Genomic DNA, 13,385 nt, shown 5'->3' on the forward strand with positions numbered 1-13,385 from the left:
CTGAAGCGTCGACCATGTTGTGCAGACGGCGAGAGAAGGGCGCGGCGACGCTGCACTGAAGCGTCGACCATGTTGTGCAGACGGTGAGAGGAGGGCGCGGCGACGCTGCACTGAAGCGTCGACCATGTTGTGCCGCGGCGAGAGGAGGGCGCTGGCTGTATGTGCGTTGAGGCGATGTGTGTGGGGAAGAGAACGAAGCAGGGGTTCTATCAGTGTGCATTGACCAAAATCAATGCACAGGATTCATCCAGATCAGCACGATTGGACGGCCGTCAACCCGACTGATTTCCCACGTTGATTGGTACTAGCAGCCTCCTAGACCACGTGGCCCTGATGTGATGGATGGGCCCACTGTCAGTTTTGTGTCAAAATATGGTCAAACGTTGTTTTTAGTGTTTTCAGCAAACAAAATTACTCCAAATCGATGTTTTCGGCAATTGTGGTATTTTTTTGGCAATTTACTCCTAGTTAAGCTGATCTGGGTAAGCCGGGAAATTGGAAACTTTAATTTTTTTAATGATTTACCTCTAATGAAATGTGTGACAGGCTCTGAGAAAGAAAGTAGGCCGAGGATGTGATCCCACATACACAAAGAAAAGTTTTTTCCCATACTGGAGATGGGTGTTACAAGTCCGGTGTCCTTTGAAGGTGCATCCAGCCTATGCAAGCTCATACTCTTGGTCTGCGCTTAAACATGGACAACTCCGTGTCTCTCTGAGTAACTCAATAGCCAATGGATCCACTCCAACTCCAAATCAAACACGAATCCAATATGGTCAAACACGAATCCACAAATATCAAACACTCCAAGTAGCAGTCTTCAACAATGATATAACACTCGTGTGAAACCATGCATGTTTGATGTTTCTTAATTATGTAATACATGTAATACTGTTGTTTGTTGTCCCTCTTCAATCTAAACAGCGGTTTCCTACTAACCAGGTAGTTGGGGCTTCATTGTTGGGAATAGAAGAACCTCCTGAAAATTCACAAAAAACAGTAAGTCGCTGGGCAGAGAAATGCTGTGTCGTGCAAAAGAAAAGAACTACAAAGAGGGGGTAGGGGTGTTGCACAAACCTTGATGTTCTGCGAGTCCGTCAGAAGCATTGCGATCCGATCAATTCCCATCCCCCAACCGCCCGTTGGTGGCAAACCATACTCGAGAGCAGTGCAGAACGCTTCATCGAGCGCCATCGCTTCGTCGTCTCCCGATTGCCGGCTCTGGGGAGAGCAAGGTTTCACAGAATGGCACGCAGGTTTTCAGAAAAACGTGGCTCTAGAAATTTAATCTAAAGTTTCAGCAGAAAGTTTCGGTTTCTGGTTACATACCCTCAGCTGCTCTTCAAATCGATGTCTTTGCACCAATGGATCATTCAACTCGGTGTAGGCATTGCATACCTATCAAGAGGATACAAAAGTACCGAATTATGCTTTACAAATTAGGGGGGAATGTGCAGCACTGACGCATAGTGTTGCAGAATAGCAGAATTTACCTCATGCTTGTTGATGAATAACTCAAATCTTTCTGTCAGTCCTGGCTGAGTCCTGTGCCATTTGGCCAGTGGGCTCATTATCTCTGGATGGTTGATGATAAAAGTTGGGTTCACACATGTGGCCTCCAGGAAATGCCCAGTAATCTGGTATAGAAGAAACTAGTATGCTCAATAGACGTTATGGAATGTTTGCCTTAATAGATTATGATAAACTACGGTGAACAGAGAAATCATAAGTTGCAAGATAAGTTAAACAAGCCAAGTTTTTTTGAGGAATATTAGACCAACTTGTTACATTCTTGAAAGTAAAGAACATATATTGATCGCCTTGCCTCCTCATGATATACTTATGAGAAATATGATCAGTATTCGGAGTGGGTACCATATATGGTCACAACTCAAGACTAATATAAAACTAACAAGTAGTTCTAACAAAGGCTGGCATCCAAGAGACAGGAATGAAACCTTGTCAAGCAACCGTGCTGTTGTTTGAGGCGGCGAGCATTTGATTCCATACTTCTCACACGTTGCCGCGAGGTATTTGTTAGCCTCGTCGCTTGACAAATCTGATGGAATGTCAAGCCCAGCGATAGATTTCAGTTCCTGCATCATATCTATCCTCCTACAATGACATTGAAGCACCAAACAACCCAAGTGAGCAAACAACTTAGATAATATCAAATCATATTTCACAGGTGCAGTCATGATGTTCAGAGACCATATCTACTACCTGTAAGGAGGTGTGAAATCGATCTCTATGGGAGGGTTATCAGCTCCATTCGCATGGTATTTTATCCTAGTACCACCAGTCAGCTCCCTCACCATACCTGTCATAGTTACCAAAACTTAGATACACAAACATTTTCGACACAATTTGGCAGACATTTCATACGACGGCTTTTCTAGCCCATCCATGCAATCAATTGAAAAAAAAACTGATTCCAGTGGTCCATGAATGCATCACTTGGGTAGTACTCCCTCCGTTTTTATTTAGTCTGCATATTAGGTTTGACTGAAGTCAAACTTTGCAAAGTTTGACCAAGTTTATAGAAAAATATATAAACATTTACCATAACAAATCTATATGATGTGAAAGTACATTCAATAATGAATCTAATGGTATTGATTTGTTATTATATATGTTAATATTTTTTATAAACTAAGTCAAAGTTTACAAAGCTTGACTTTGACCAAAACTAATATGCGAACTAAATAAAAACGGAGGGAGTACTTGCTAGCCTAAGTGCAACACCTAACATTTGGCATGGTCTGCCTGGCCTGTAAACATGAGCCAGAACTATGTGTTGCTAAAATAAGTACGTACCCGACAAAATGGTTTCAGTAAGCTCCATCAGGTCATTGTAGTCTACATAAGCCATATAGAATTCACATCCTGTAAATTCAGGACTGTGAGTTAAATCAAACCCTTCATTCCTGAATTGCTTTCCAATCTCATAAACACGGTCCAAGCCACCCACAACCAACTGCTTCAGATGGAGTTCAGGAGCAATTCTCATGTACAGATCCATGTTTAGTTCGTTGTGATGTGTAACAAAAGGTTTTGCAGATGCCCCCCCGGGAATCAAGTTCATCATTGGTGTCTCAACCTGGAAAATGACAAAGATGGGAAACCATTTAACCAAATAAGATAATGACTTCTCTTCTCCTAAATAAGCGCTTCAAAGAGAATGCATAATGGTTCAGGACCCACCTCCAAAAAGTTGCGTTCATCAAGGAACCTTCTGATGAAGGAAATGACCCTGGATCGTGTTCTAAAGATATGTCTCACTTGATGGTTTACCATGAGGTCGAGATATCTCTGGCGGTAGCGAGTTTCCTGTAAATAGATGATAAATCATTGGAACTAGCTAGGAAATTATGATCTAACATTCAAAACTGGTCGACGTTTTTTAACACAGAAATAACCTCTTGAGTGACAAAACACAAACTGTTCTAAATTTTTTTAAAGGTATCACAAAGAACAAGAAAATTGAAGCACTGTATCTGTATGCACCCCAGCAATTGATGATATGAAAGTATTTATATAATATCCACCTATTAAAGCATTACTGGGCACTAATATCAAGTTTTCAACATTGATGACTGACTGTATAGAGTGTGGCTCGAACACATCATTAAATTCTCATATCAACTGAGTTTTGGCGGTCAAGGGGTCATGGTGACACTAACCTGGTCCTTTAAAACATAAGCTTCAGTGTTCCTTCCTATTCCTGGAACCCAACAATCAGCACCAGCTTTTGCTCTTGTTGTCTGTAAAATAATAAAACACTTTAACATCTTGTATTGAAAGGGTGTGTCTATCTATTTTACAGATGTCTAGGTAGAATATCATGGTCACATGGATAACATGCTCTAATTTCCAAGGAATTTAAACTTGAGATAGATGGATCCAACATTGATATTTTTCAGGTAAAAGTGGACTGCGTTTTCTTATCTGTCCTCTTTTATGTGCCTTAGTGAGCAACATACCTGTATGACTGACAATGCAGTGTGATCAGAAAACATGTACAGATCAAAAATATTATCTAAATTATCTCATAAATAATTTAAATTCTGAAAATGATGTGGCATGACAGGACGGTACTCCCCCCAAGAGGAATTTACAAAAATTCCGAAGTGTGCACAACTAATTTGTGCAAATCAGCCCCTTGGCCGACTTTATATTCACGCCATTCTACTTCTGGAGAAGTATGGGAGCAATTTCGCTAATATGTTTTTTTACATGGTCTGCCACATGTTCTATCATTAAAGCAGCATGAGTGCTCAGTGAAATATCTAAGGATAACTCCTAGAGTAGATTTGTTTATTTGATCGTTTATGATTTTCGTTGCTTGTCATCGATGGTGGTGTTGTAATTTGTTGTGCTTTCTAGGTGTCACTTCTGATACAAATATGGCAAGATCAGAAATATCTGTTTAAGTATCCCATCTCACCTTGCCAGCAACAGCAGTGCAACGCCCGGTTCTCTGGTTCGGTAGCATATGGAGGCATGGGGAGAGCAATATTAAATTTCTGGCAAATATGCTAAGTTCACCCCTGCTACTCCTACCTGATATGGATGTCAAAATAAAGTGTTACCATGCCAGGAAAAAATAGCTGAAAGAAAAGGCATCAAGTGTCAATTTCACGGACTTCTCTAACATTGTTCGGACTTTCAGACACAGAAAAGATATAATCCTCAACGAGGAACTGCTAAATTGGACAAGCACACAAGTTTACTAACCTGGGTATCCAATTATACCGACAATATCACCCCGCTTCACAACACTGTGGCACTTGTAGAATTCAGTTTCGGCCACCTCTGAGCAGCTAACAGAGAGATAAGAGACTAGAAATCACTTCATATATTTTGGTAATGGAAAAAATATATAAAGAAAAGGTATTATAAATGACAAACAAAATGCATCTGATATGCTAATTTCGTCATCTTGATCCAAACAATGCAACTGATACCTGGCCCCAGCCATGACCTGAACCTTCACCCCATCGCCATAGAGATCATAAAAGAAGAGCTTGGATGAGGAAACTCTCTTGCTCATGACCCTCCCTTGCAGGCACAAACAAATAATTTCAGGAAGCAGTAAACTTTGGCAGTGCTAACTACAGTTACTTTCACATGGAAATAATCAATACCAGCCAGGCTTTCAGTGACAGTCAGCAGATGTTCACCAGCACCCAAGCTGCTGTACTTGGCCAAATAGTCCGCGATGGAGATCGCGACCTCGAACTTGTGCGGATAGGGGTCGACGCCCGCGCTTCTAAGCGAATCGAGCATCTTCAGCCTATTTTCATAGTATTGCTGCAGCAAGAAGCAGAATCAGCAAAGCTTCTTACTGCTGATAATTTTCTTACTGCTGATAGTTTGGAGAACTGACTGTGGGGTCTGTTTCTTCACCATCCCCAGCAGGACCATGTTGTGGCATCATGCCCACCCCAGCTAGACCCTAAGAAGATAAACACCAGTCATGACTAACCAAGCTGAAAGATTAGGGGCTAAGCGCATGCAGTACAACAAAACCAACAGGCAAAAGAGAAAATTCAGAGGAGTAAAAAAGATCACAAGACAACCAAACTGGAATTTCCTAGTAAAGACTGAGAGACGAGTTTCGAGGGTTACTGCCATCCGAACCGATGAATCGAGACTAGAAACACCTAAACAAACAAGAAAAGGGAGAAGTGCAGATTCTGCTTGAAATACCATGTTATCCCCTTCCTGTTCCATCAACTGCTCCATCTGCCTCCCCCCTCTCTCTCTCTCTCTGTCTCCAGCTGCATCATCAAAACCAAATGAGAAACAGGCATGCCCAAAAGCAGAGCAAGAACACCATCCAAGAGAAGAACAGGAGCACCACTCACTCGAAGTTGTTGGATTCACCTGTACGATGAAGATGAACTTGGCCAAACCGCTGTTGATCCTTCCTCTTTGACTTCCTCCGCGGCGGCTGTGACCCCATTTATATAGGGGGCACGGCAGGTGTGAGCTGATGCACCATTAGACAAAAGGAAGTTTGACGTTTCTTGGACTGGCCCCTGCCTTTTCTTTTCTTTAACTTTCCTTGTAAGTGCGAGCTGACTGTACTTCTTATGTTATTCCGTGGTAGCCAAGTTTCAGGGTCTCATACTATATTTGGCATGGGAGACTTGACCTGAAAAGTCTCAAGACTTGGAATCCAACAACGTGATTCCCAAGTAACAGTATTATTCCCAGCGCAGGTGTTTCAAAAGATGCAATTTCATTCCCGCGACACGTGTCGGAAAACCCCGTGTTCTGAACAGAAACATGTCGATCTGTATTGTGTTGCCTGGGACAGTTACAGGTTTGAGAAGTCGAAATCGACACGGGGAAGCTAAACTGAAAACATCATAAGCCTGAAGGCACTATTTATCTGCACTTCACTTCAAGAACAACTGCCATATGTCAGGACTAAACAGCCGGTGGAAATCAGCTATTGATGATCGGCTACCACCGTTCACAGCAGCTTCACGCCGGTGGCCGTGAGAGAATCGATGACAGCCTTGACCTTGCCGTGGTACGTCTGGTCTCTCGACATGGAGACGGACACCGCGGGGATGCCCCTGAACAGCAGGCGCTCGCCGAGCAGCTTCCCGATCTTGGCCGCCGCAGCCACATCCCGCGTCGACTCCATGCTTGGCCTCAGGATCTTCTCCTGTGAGCTCGCTGCGCATGCGATGGTCGCCGATGGGGTGTGGATGACCTGGGCCGTCACAAAGTTGTTTGTGAAGTGCATCTTCAGAACATAGGGCTTCAGGAACTTGGTGATTGCAGGCGCCCTAGCTGGTGCAGGGATAACCATGTCGGCTAGTTAAGCTGATCTGCATAAGCCAGAAAATAGGAAAAGGGAGTTAGGCAAGAACACATGCAATGTTTCAGAAAATTGTGAATGGTTATAGCGAGTACACAGCAAAAAAGGTACTCCATATGTTTCAGATTCTAAATCCAAGAATGCGTACACATGTATAATGTATCATAAAAAGGGCATCCAAGTTCGATGGTTATGATCAGTTGAATCCAGGGAAAGCATGTTACAGTTCACATCATCATAGTTCATTATTCTTGAAGTAACAATTTCAGCAGTTGAGAAAGTGACAAAGTGATCCAGTAAATAGTAATCAATTCAAAACGTTATGGCTGAAACTGAAGAATTTTTAGTACGCAGCCTGAAGGTTACTGATATGTCAGCACACAGTATAAGTGTATAACATTCGGTAAGAGTTCATAACAGAAAGTTGGTTGGTCCCAGTGTCCCACTTTCAGCCTTTTCTTCCTAAAGCGTTTAATCAAGACTAACCGCAAACCATTTAAGCAAGTTGACATACTCCAAGGACCATACTGAGGAGAAAATCTGAAAATGATACTACTAAATATGGACATAAAGGAGTTACTAATCCGGGCAAACATTTTTGAAGGAACATCAAAACAAATCCAGCATGGATGTTTTCTCATTTGAGACTTGCAGAACTCCCTAACAATACCACAAGCAGGAAATGAAAATTTTACTTTAGGAAGATTGTATCAGGTAGGCATGTTGTCCTTTGAATGCCACCATTCTTTTCTTCCGTTCCATGGCATATAAAGTTGGGAGTAGTCAAAGTGTTGGAAATCACTTTAATCAATAAGTATTTTGCTTCTACAGAAATCAGTAAAGATACAAAAAATTCCACCAATATATTGAATACCAAAAGGCCCTCATTCAAAGCTAAGACATATTGTGGTGCCATATCCAGGGTTGAATTACAGACTGAACTTGGAAACCCCAGGAGATCACAATGAGTAAGCAAGAATTCTTCTACGCAAGATAACAAGCAAGGAATGTTCTCAAGAAACCATAACTGGAAGTTGAGCTAAGTCCACCGGTGTGGTCACAAACACTGATGAAGCTGTCTTATCATTTGAGACTTGCAGAACTTGCTTACAACACCACAAGCAGGAAATGACAATTTTACTATAGGAAGATTGTATCAGGTAGGCATGTTGTCCTTTGAATGCCACCATTCTTTTCTTCCATAGCATATAAACATGGGTGTGGCCAAAGTGTTGGAAATTGCTTTAATCAAGAAGTTTTACTTCTACAAGAAATCAATAAAGACACAAAAAATTCTCACCGGTATATTCAATATCAAAAGGGCCTCAATTAAAGCTAAGACAGGGCTGAATTCCAAACTGAACTGGGAAACCCCTTGAGATCACAATGAGTAGGCAAGAACTGTTCTACGCAAGAAAACAAACAAGAAATGTTCTCCTAAAGAAACCATAACTGGAAGTTCAATTAATTCTACTTATGTAGTCACAAACACTGATGAAGCTGTCTTGTCACTTGAGACTTACAGAACTTGCTTACAATACCACAAGCAGGAAATGACAATTTTACTCTAGGAAGACTGTATCGGGTAGGCATCTTATCTTTTGGATGCTACCTTTCTTTTTCTTCCATACAATAAACAGTTGGGCCTGTGCACAGGACAGGATGCAACTTGCTTCTTCAGAGGATAAACTTTTCAGGCACATTACGAACACTATCAGGTAAATGTATTCCTTTATATACTTATAAAGCTGAATAATCTCACATTTGCTAGTCAATGCATTCTATTCAGTTACAACCAACGCCAATTAATCAAAGAAAACTTTCAGATCCACAAATAAGCAGTGAAAGCATATATCGGCATTTCACTTCTACGCAATGTTTGATAAACTTAATTCAGTTCAGCTTCAAACCAACATATCGGCATTTCACTTCAGCCTTCGGGGGATACACAATTTCCACAAATATATCCTATATCAGAAACCATAGATTGGATTAAGACCTACTGCACTGTATTTGTGAACGAAAATGTTCTAGGATGGGAGTGATTCCAGAACTTGAACTCGAAACCAAGTCCTGACGATATCATAGAAAAATGCTACTGTACAAATGTTTCTCCACAAGAAAATATGGACACAAAGGAATTATTACACCGGACAAACATCTTTGGAAGGAACGTCAAAACAAATCCAGCATGTACATTTTCTCATTTGAGACTTGCAGAACTTCCTAACGAAACCACAAGCAGGAAATGATAATTTCACTTTAGGAAGATTGTATCAGGTAGGCATGTCGTCCTTTGAATGTCACCATTCTTTTCGTCCGTAGCATATAAACTTGGGTGTGGCCAAAGTGTTGGAAATTGCTTTGATCAAGAAGTTTTGCTTCTACAAGAAATCAATAAAGACACAAAAATTCCCACCAGTATATTCAAATATCAAAAGGCCCTCAATTAAAGCCAAGACATATTGCACTGACATATCCAGGACTGAATTTCCAGACTGAACTGGGAAACCCCTTGAGAGTTGAGATCACAATGAGTAAGCAAGAGCTGTTCTACACATGGAAATAAACAAAGAATATTCTCCTCAAGAAACCATAACTGGAAGTTGAACTAAATCCACGTATGTGGTCACAAGAACTGATGAAGCTGTCTTATCATTTGAGACTTGCGGAACTTGCTTACAATACCACAAGCAGGAAATGACAACTTTACTCTAGGAAGACTGTATCGGGCAGGCATCTTATCTTTTGGATGCTACCTTTCTTTTTCTTCCATACAGTAAACATTTTGGCGTGTGCACAGGACAGGATGCAACTTGCGTTTTCAAAGGGTGAAATCAGTTGGGCGTGTGCAACTTGCTTCGTCAAAGGTTAAAATTTTCAGGCATGGAAAGGGGTCGGCCCTGCATGCCACTGGCGTATGAATCATCCAAGGATCATGGAGTCGGAGCTGCGTCCGCAATAGCATCAGCTGCCAGTCGAGATCGAGAGAGAGTCTTACCGTGGGCGGGGTAAACGGCGGCGGCGCTCTGCTCCCGTCGGGGCGGGCGGCGGCGGCGGCGGCGGCGGGGAGAGGGGCACAGGCACTGACGTTTCGCCCTACAAGCCAGAAATGCAAATTCAGAAGAGCGCAGGGGCCCGAGTGAAACAAAAACATCGGAAGAAACAGACGGCCGACCGAGAGCGAGAGCGAGGCGTCCCGAATCTCAACGCTTCATTCAGGCAGCGATAGTTCGGGGCAGCGGCGGCGCGATGCAGGCACGGCAACCTGGAGCGCGCGCTGCAGGTGATGGAGCGCAAGATGCGGTCCAGCGGCATCGAGCGGCTCATCAAGCGCCGGACGGAGCACCACGTCAAGAACTCGGAGAAGCGCGTGCTCGCGCGCAAGGCGCTCATGGCGCGCGTCCGCTCCCAGGAGCTCGGCAAGAGCCTCCGCGACATCCTCATCAAGAAGATCAGGTCAGCGCCACCGCCACTGCCGCTCCCTCCCCCCTTTCTCTGGCACAGTACAACATTCGTCGTGATGGTTGCGAGTTGCTGCGGTGGGCTGTGGTGCGCTCCAGGTGCTCGACGAAATGCCGGTTGCGGTTTTGCTTGTGTATATAAGGGCGTGTGGGTTAGGTTCCGCATGGTAGGTGTTTGATGAAATGCCAGAGTGATTGATTGCAAAATTGTGAGAACGTGAGATGCAGATCGGTTATACTATCCTGGGGCTTGGTATGGGTGCTTACTACTTTAGAGCTACGGGCTGTTGAACATGGAGAAGATTTTGTGATAGAGTGAACTAGGTTGGCCTCAGATTAGATATCCAGAGACAGTCATGCTGTATTGGGTAATCCCGTCACCGATGTGATGCATATCAGAAACCGAGAAAATTGGAAGTCCATGATCCACAAACTTATAATAATCTAGTAAAAGGAATACAGGTTTGATCACTTTAATCAACAAAAGATCGTTTTAACCCTTGAATGTTGGCTTCGTTTATAAGTTCAACATTACTTGATATGAAAGTAACTTTATTGATGTTGTGTTAGTCAGTTAGTTGACATAGTTAACCTCTGACATTTAACCCTTGAATGTTGACTTAATGTGTAAGTCCCCTTTGTTTGTTTGCATCAGCGTTGAGCATACGGCATAAACCTCTGATATTTAACTGGAAGTGTTAGATCAACTCTATAGAATTCATCCGGTCATGTGCAATGCAAATGTAGAATGTGATAGTATATGGTAATGAAGTAATGAGTGATGAACCATATCAACTGTCAAGGACGCACATATGAACCAGTATGAACTCTCCCGTTTCCTTATGACAACATCAGCATACTGAATCTCATAGTGCACAACATCTACTTATGAGTTGTATGAGACATGTATAATCTTAATTCTGCTGGGCTGCCATTTCTCATTTACTATCGTTTCAGAGAATACATGCTAAACAAAGTAAAACTAATATCCTGGTAAAATTGGAAAAACAAATCTGACATTGCACTGTCCTATTTTGGCACGAAGAGGTTAATTTAAGTATATTGGATGCAATTACCCCTTATATTATGGGACGGAGGGAGTACTTTTCAAAACCAATTCCCGCAATCAACTGCACTAACTGAAAAGACCAGCTGAATTAGTCCATGCCAACTTTCTTCTTAGCACCTTGCCTGGTGCAACTACATTGCTTCCTGATCAAGCAGTTGGGTCATGGATGATGGATGGTACAATTTAAATTGCTACCCCTAGGATTGCCTTGAGGTTGTAGCTGTGATCAGTTAGATGATATAGCTAGTGCAGCATATATATGTCGAGTTACTGGATGAACTAAATCGGAGGAGAATCCCAAATGGAAACGGTAAAGATTCAAATATAGGCCACGCACTGACAGTAATACACAGGACAAGTATGATACAATAACATTATCTGACTGCTTACGGTTAGGTTATTGCATGGTTTCTAGAGCTTTCACATCTGTATTCACATTATTGTGGTTATTGGTTATTCATATCTGATGCATCATCATGGAAAAGTTTATGACACATGTTACTGCACTGATCACATGCTTGAGATAATTAGAGAACGGAGGCAAATAATTCATTTTCAAACCCATTGATGACAATATGACCACACAGGTGCAATCATTGTACTGCGATGTTGTATATATGTTGTTAGGTCTGTACTGCCTCAGATTGGGGGCACCGTGCTGTGGCTCCATATCTATGTAACTTAGTATTTCTGTCAGATACGTAATACTGCATTGGGCATGAGGAGTAAAATAGGCAAACCGCTAGCATTTACTGATATAGAAAGTCGAGTATGTTGAGCAGACTAATTTCTTACAAGGCATACCATTTATGTGATTAGCACGTCACATCAGAGTGAGAACTCATTTCATTTTAGTAGGAGGTACTTACTGTATACTGTTTTTGTGATGCTGTTTGCACTTTGCGAAACTATTGTCTGCAAGAGCTTTTAATGGGGCCTCTAGTCTAAAGTACATAGTCTTGGAGCCTAATTCAGTATTATATACTTAAATTTGTTGAGTAAACGTTGTAGCACTATGCTCCATGAAAGCCTTCAGGCAGAAATCGGCGTTACTTGTAAACTTTGTTGTATGAATCACATTTTTTCTATCTGTTTACCGAAGAGTGTTTGCTTTGTGCAGGGGTCAGTAAGGGCATCTCTCAGCGGGCAGCATTTCAGCAACATTCAGCGGTACTACAGGAGGGTTACAACGCTATTTGTCATGGGTGCTCCATGTTGAACATTGTAATCAATCTCCATGATGGGATGTAGTAACTGAGCTGATGATATTTTTTTGAACTACAGATCTGTTTACAGCAGGTTGATAATAACTTACCTGCATGCCAAGAATCTTTTTACGTCTTGGATCATAGGCAAGGTTATGATAAATTGTTTGTTGAGGAATTTTTATGGTACACCTTAGTAATGTACTGTTCTTGGTGTCTCTGAATCTGCTATGGGTGCATGTGCTCTGTGTGCAATAATTCAGGCCTTTTTTTTGAGGAAAATAATTCAGGCCTTGTGTTGCTGATGGAATGATGACCATATGCAAACAGTATGTTTCCACCCTTTGCTAGCCTTTTCCAATATTACTCCTCAAGAACTCAAGCCGTTGTTTTACAATCCTCTATCCACCCTTTGTACACATATTATGGCTAATATGTTGTTGTTGAGCCATCAAGTTTCTTCATATTATGCTCTTTTCAACTCCAACGGATCATGGTAGCTTCGGGCGACATAGGATGGCCCGCTAGGTAATTGGGACGTTTAAAAAACGAATATATGGTTTGACCAAGCGAAACATCCTAGTATTATGCGAACCACGACTCTTTTCACCCGCTTAGAGCAACTCCAACGCAAGGACCCAAACGAACACCGATTTTGTCCGTTTGGGTTACCTGTCCGCCTAGTGGACATGGGGCGGACAAGCCTTATATCCAACGCACGTCGACCCAAAACTCCCGCACCGCTCGCCCCTTCCTCTCTCCCTCGCGCCGCCCGCCCCCCTCTCTCTCCCTCGCGCCGCCCCCCCTCT

At 42.4% G+C, this 13,385-nt stretch overlaps 3 protein-coding genes and 5 non-coding genes across 9 annotated transcripts; 1 reads left to right on the forward strand and 7 right to left on the reverse strand.

Moving 5' to 3' along the window:
* Positions 1–773: 773 nt before the first annotated feature.
* On the reverse strand, positions 774–6,038 carry LOC125528544 (lysine--tRNA ligase-like). 2 transcript variants are annotated; one of them, XM_048692998.1, is made up of 16 exons: positions 5,890–6,038; positions 5,713–5,783; positions 5,390–5,458; positions 5,148–5,313; positions 4,968–5,061; positions 4,738–4,823; positions 4,448–4,563; positions 3,684–3,764; positions 3,205–3,330; positions 2,818–3,100; positions 2,224–2,320; positions 1,959–2,115; positions 1,494–1,637; positions 1,330–1,398; positions 1,078–1,221; positions 774–979 (listed from the first exon to the last, which is right to left on the reverse strand). In XM_048692998.1, the coding sequence occupies exons 1-16, from the start codon at positions 5,966–5,968 to the stop codon at positions 935–937; spliced, it is 1,827 nt and encodes a 608-aa protein (XP_048548955.1). In that variant the 5' UTR covers positions 5,969–6,038; the 3' UTR covers positions 774–934. The 2 variants fall into 2 exon arrangements, with proteins under 2 accessions (XP_048548955.1, XP_048548956.1); XM_048692999.1 differs by having other exon boundaries at positions 5,871–6,015.
* A 192-nt stretch (positions 6,039–6,230) lies between these two features.
* On the reverse strand, positions 6,231–10,089 carry LOC125528545 (50S ribosomal protein L18-like). Its single transcript, XM_048693000.1, has 2 exons — positions 9,840–10,089; positions 6,231–6,848 (listed from the first exon to the last, which is right to left on the reverse strand). Exon 2 carries the CDS (start codon positions 6,827–6,829, stop codon positions 6,485–6,487), a length of 345 nt encoding a protein of 114 aa, XP_048548957.1. The 5' UTR covers positions 6,830–6,848; positions 9,840–10,089; the 3' UTR covers positions 6,231–6,484.
* On the forward strand, positions 7,161–10,297 carry LOC125528543 (the record flags this gene model as incomplete). Its single annotated transcript, XM_048692996.1, has 2 exons — positions 7,161–7,221; positions 10,081–10,297. Coding segments are annotated over exons 1-2 (278 nt in total), but the record flags the coding sequence as incomplete, so codon positions are not given.
* LOC125528549 lies at positions 7,464–7,581 on the reverse strand. Its single transcript, XR_007292410.1, has one exon. It is a non-coding gene; the product is annotated as a small nucleolar RNA snoR104 (small nucleolar RNA).
* Positions 7,910–8,027, reverse strand: LOC125528548. The gene has a single exon (XR_007292409.1). It is a non-coding gene; the product is annotated as a small nucleolar RNA snoR104 (small nucleolar RNA).
* LOC125528547 lies at positions 8,335–8,452 on the reverse strand. The gene has a single exon (XR_007292408.1). It is a non-coding gene; the product is annotated as a small nucleolar RNA snoR104 (small nucleolar RNA).
* LOC125528550 lies at positions 9,030–9,147 on the reverse strand. The gene has a single exon (XR_007292411.1). It is a non-coding gene; the product is annotated as a small nucleolar RNA snoR104 (small nucleolar RNA).
* LOC125528546 lies at positions 9,482–9,599 on the reverse strand. Its single transcript, XR_007292407.1, has one exon. It is a non-coding gene; the product is annotated as a small nucleolar RNA snoR104 (small nucleolar RNA).
* Positions 10,298–13,385: the final 3,088 nt, after the last annotated feature.

This window comes from Triticum urartu, unplaced genomic scaffold (assembly GCF_003073215.2).
Source record: "Triticum urartu cultivar G1812 unplaced genomic scaffold, Tu2.1 TuUngrouped_contig_4948, whole genome shotgun sequence".
NCBI lineage: Eukaryota > Viridiplantae > Streptophyta > Magnoliopsida > Poales > Poaceae > Triticum > Triticum urartu.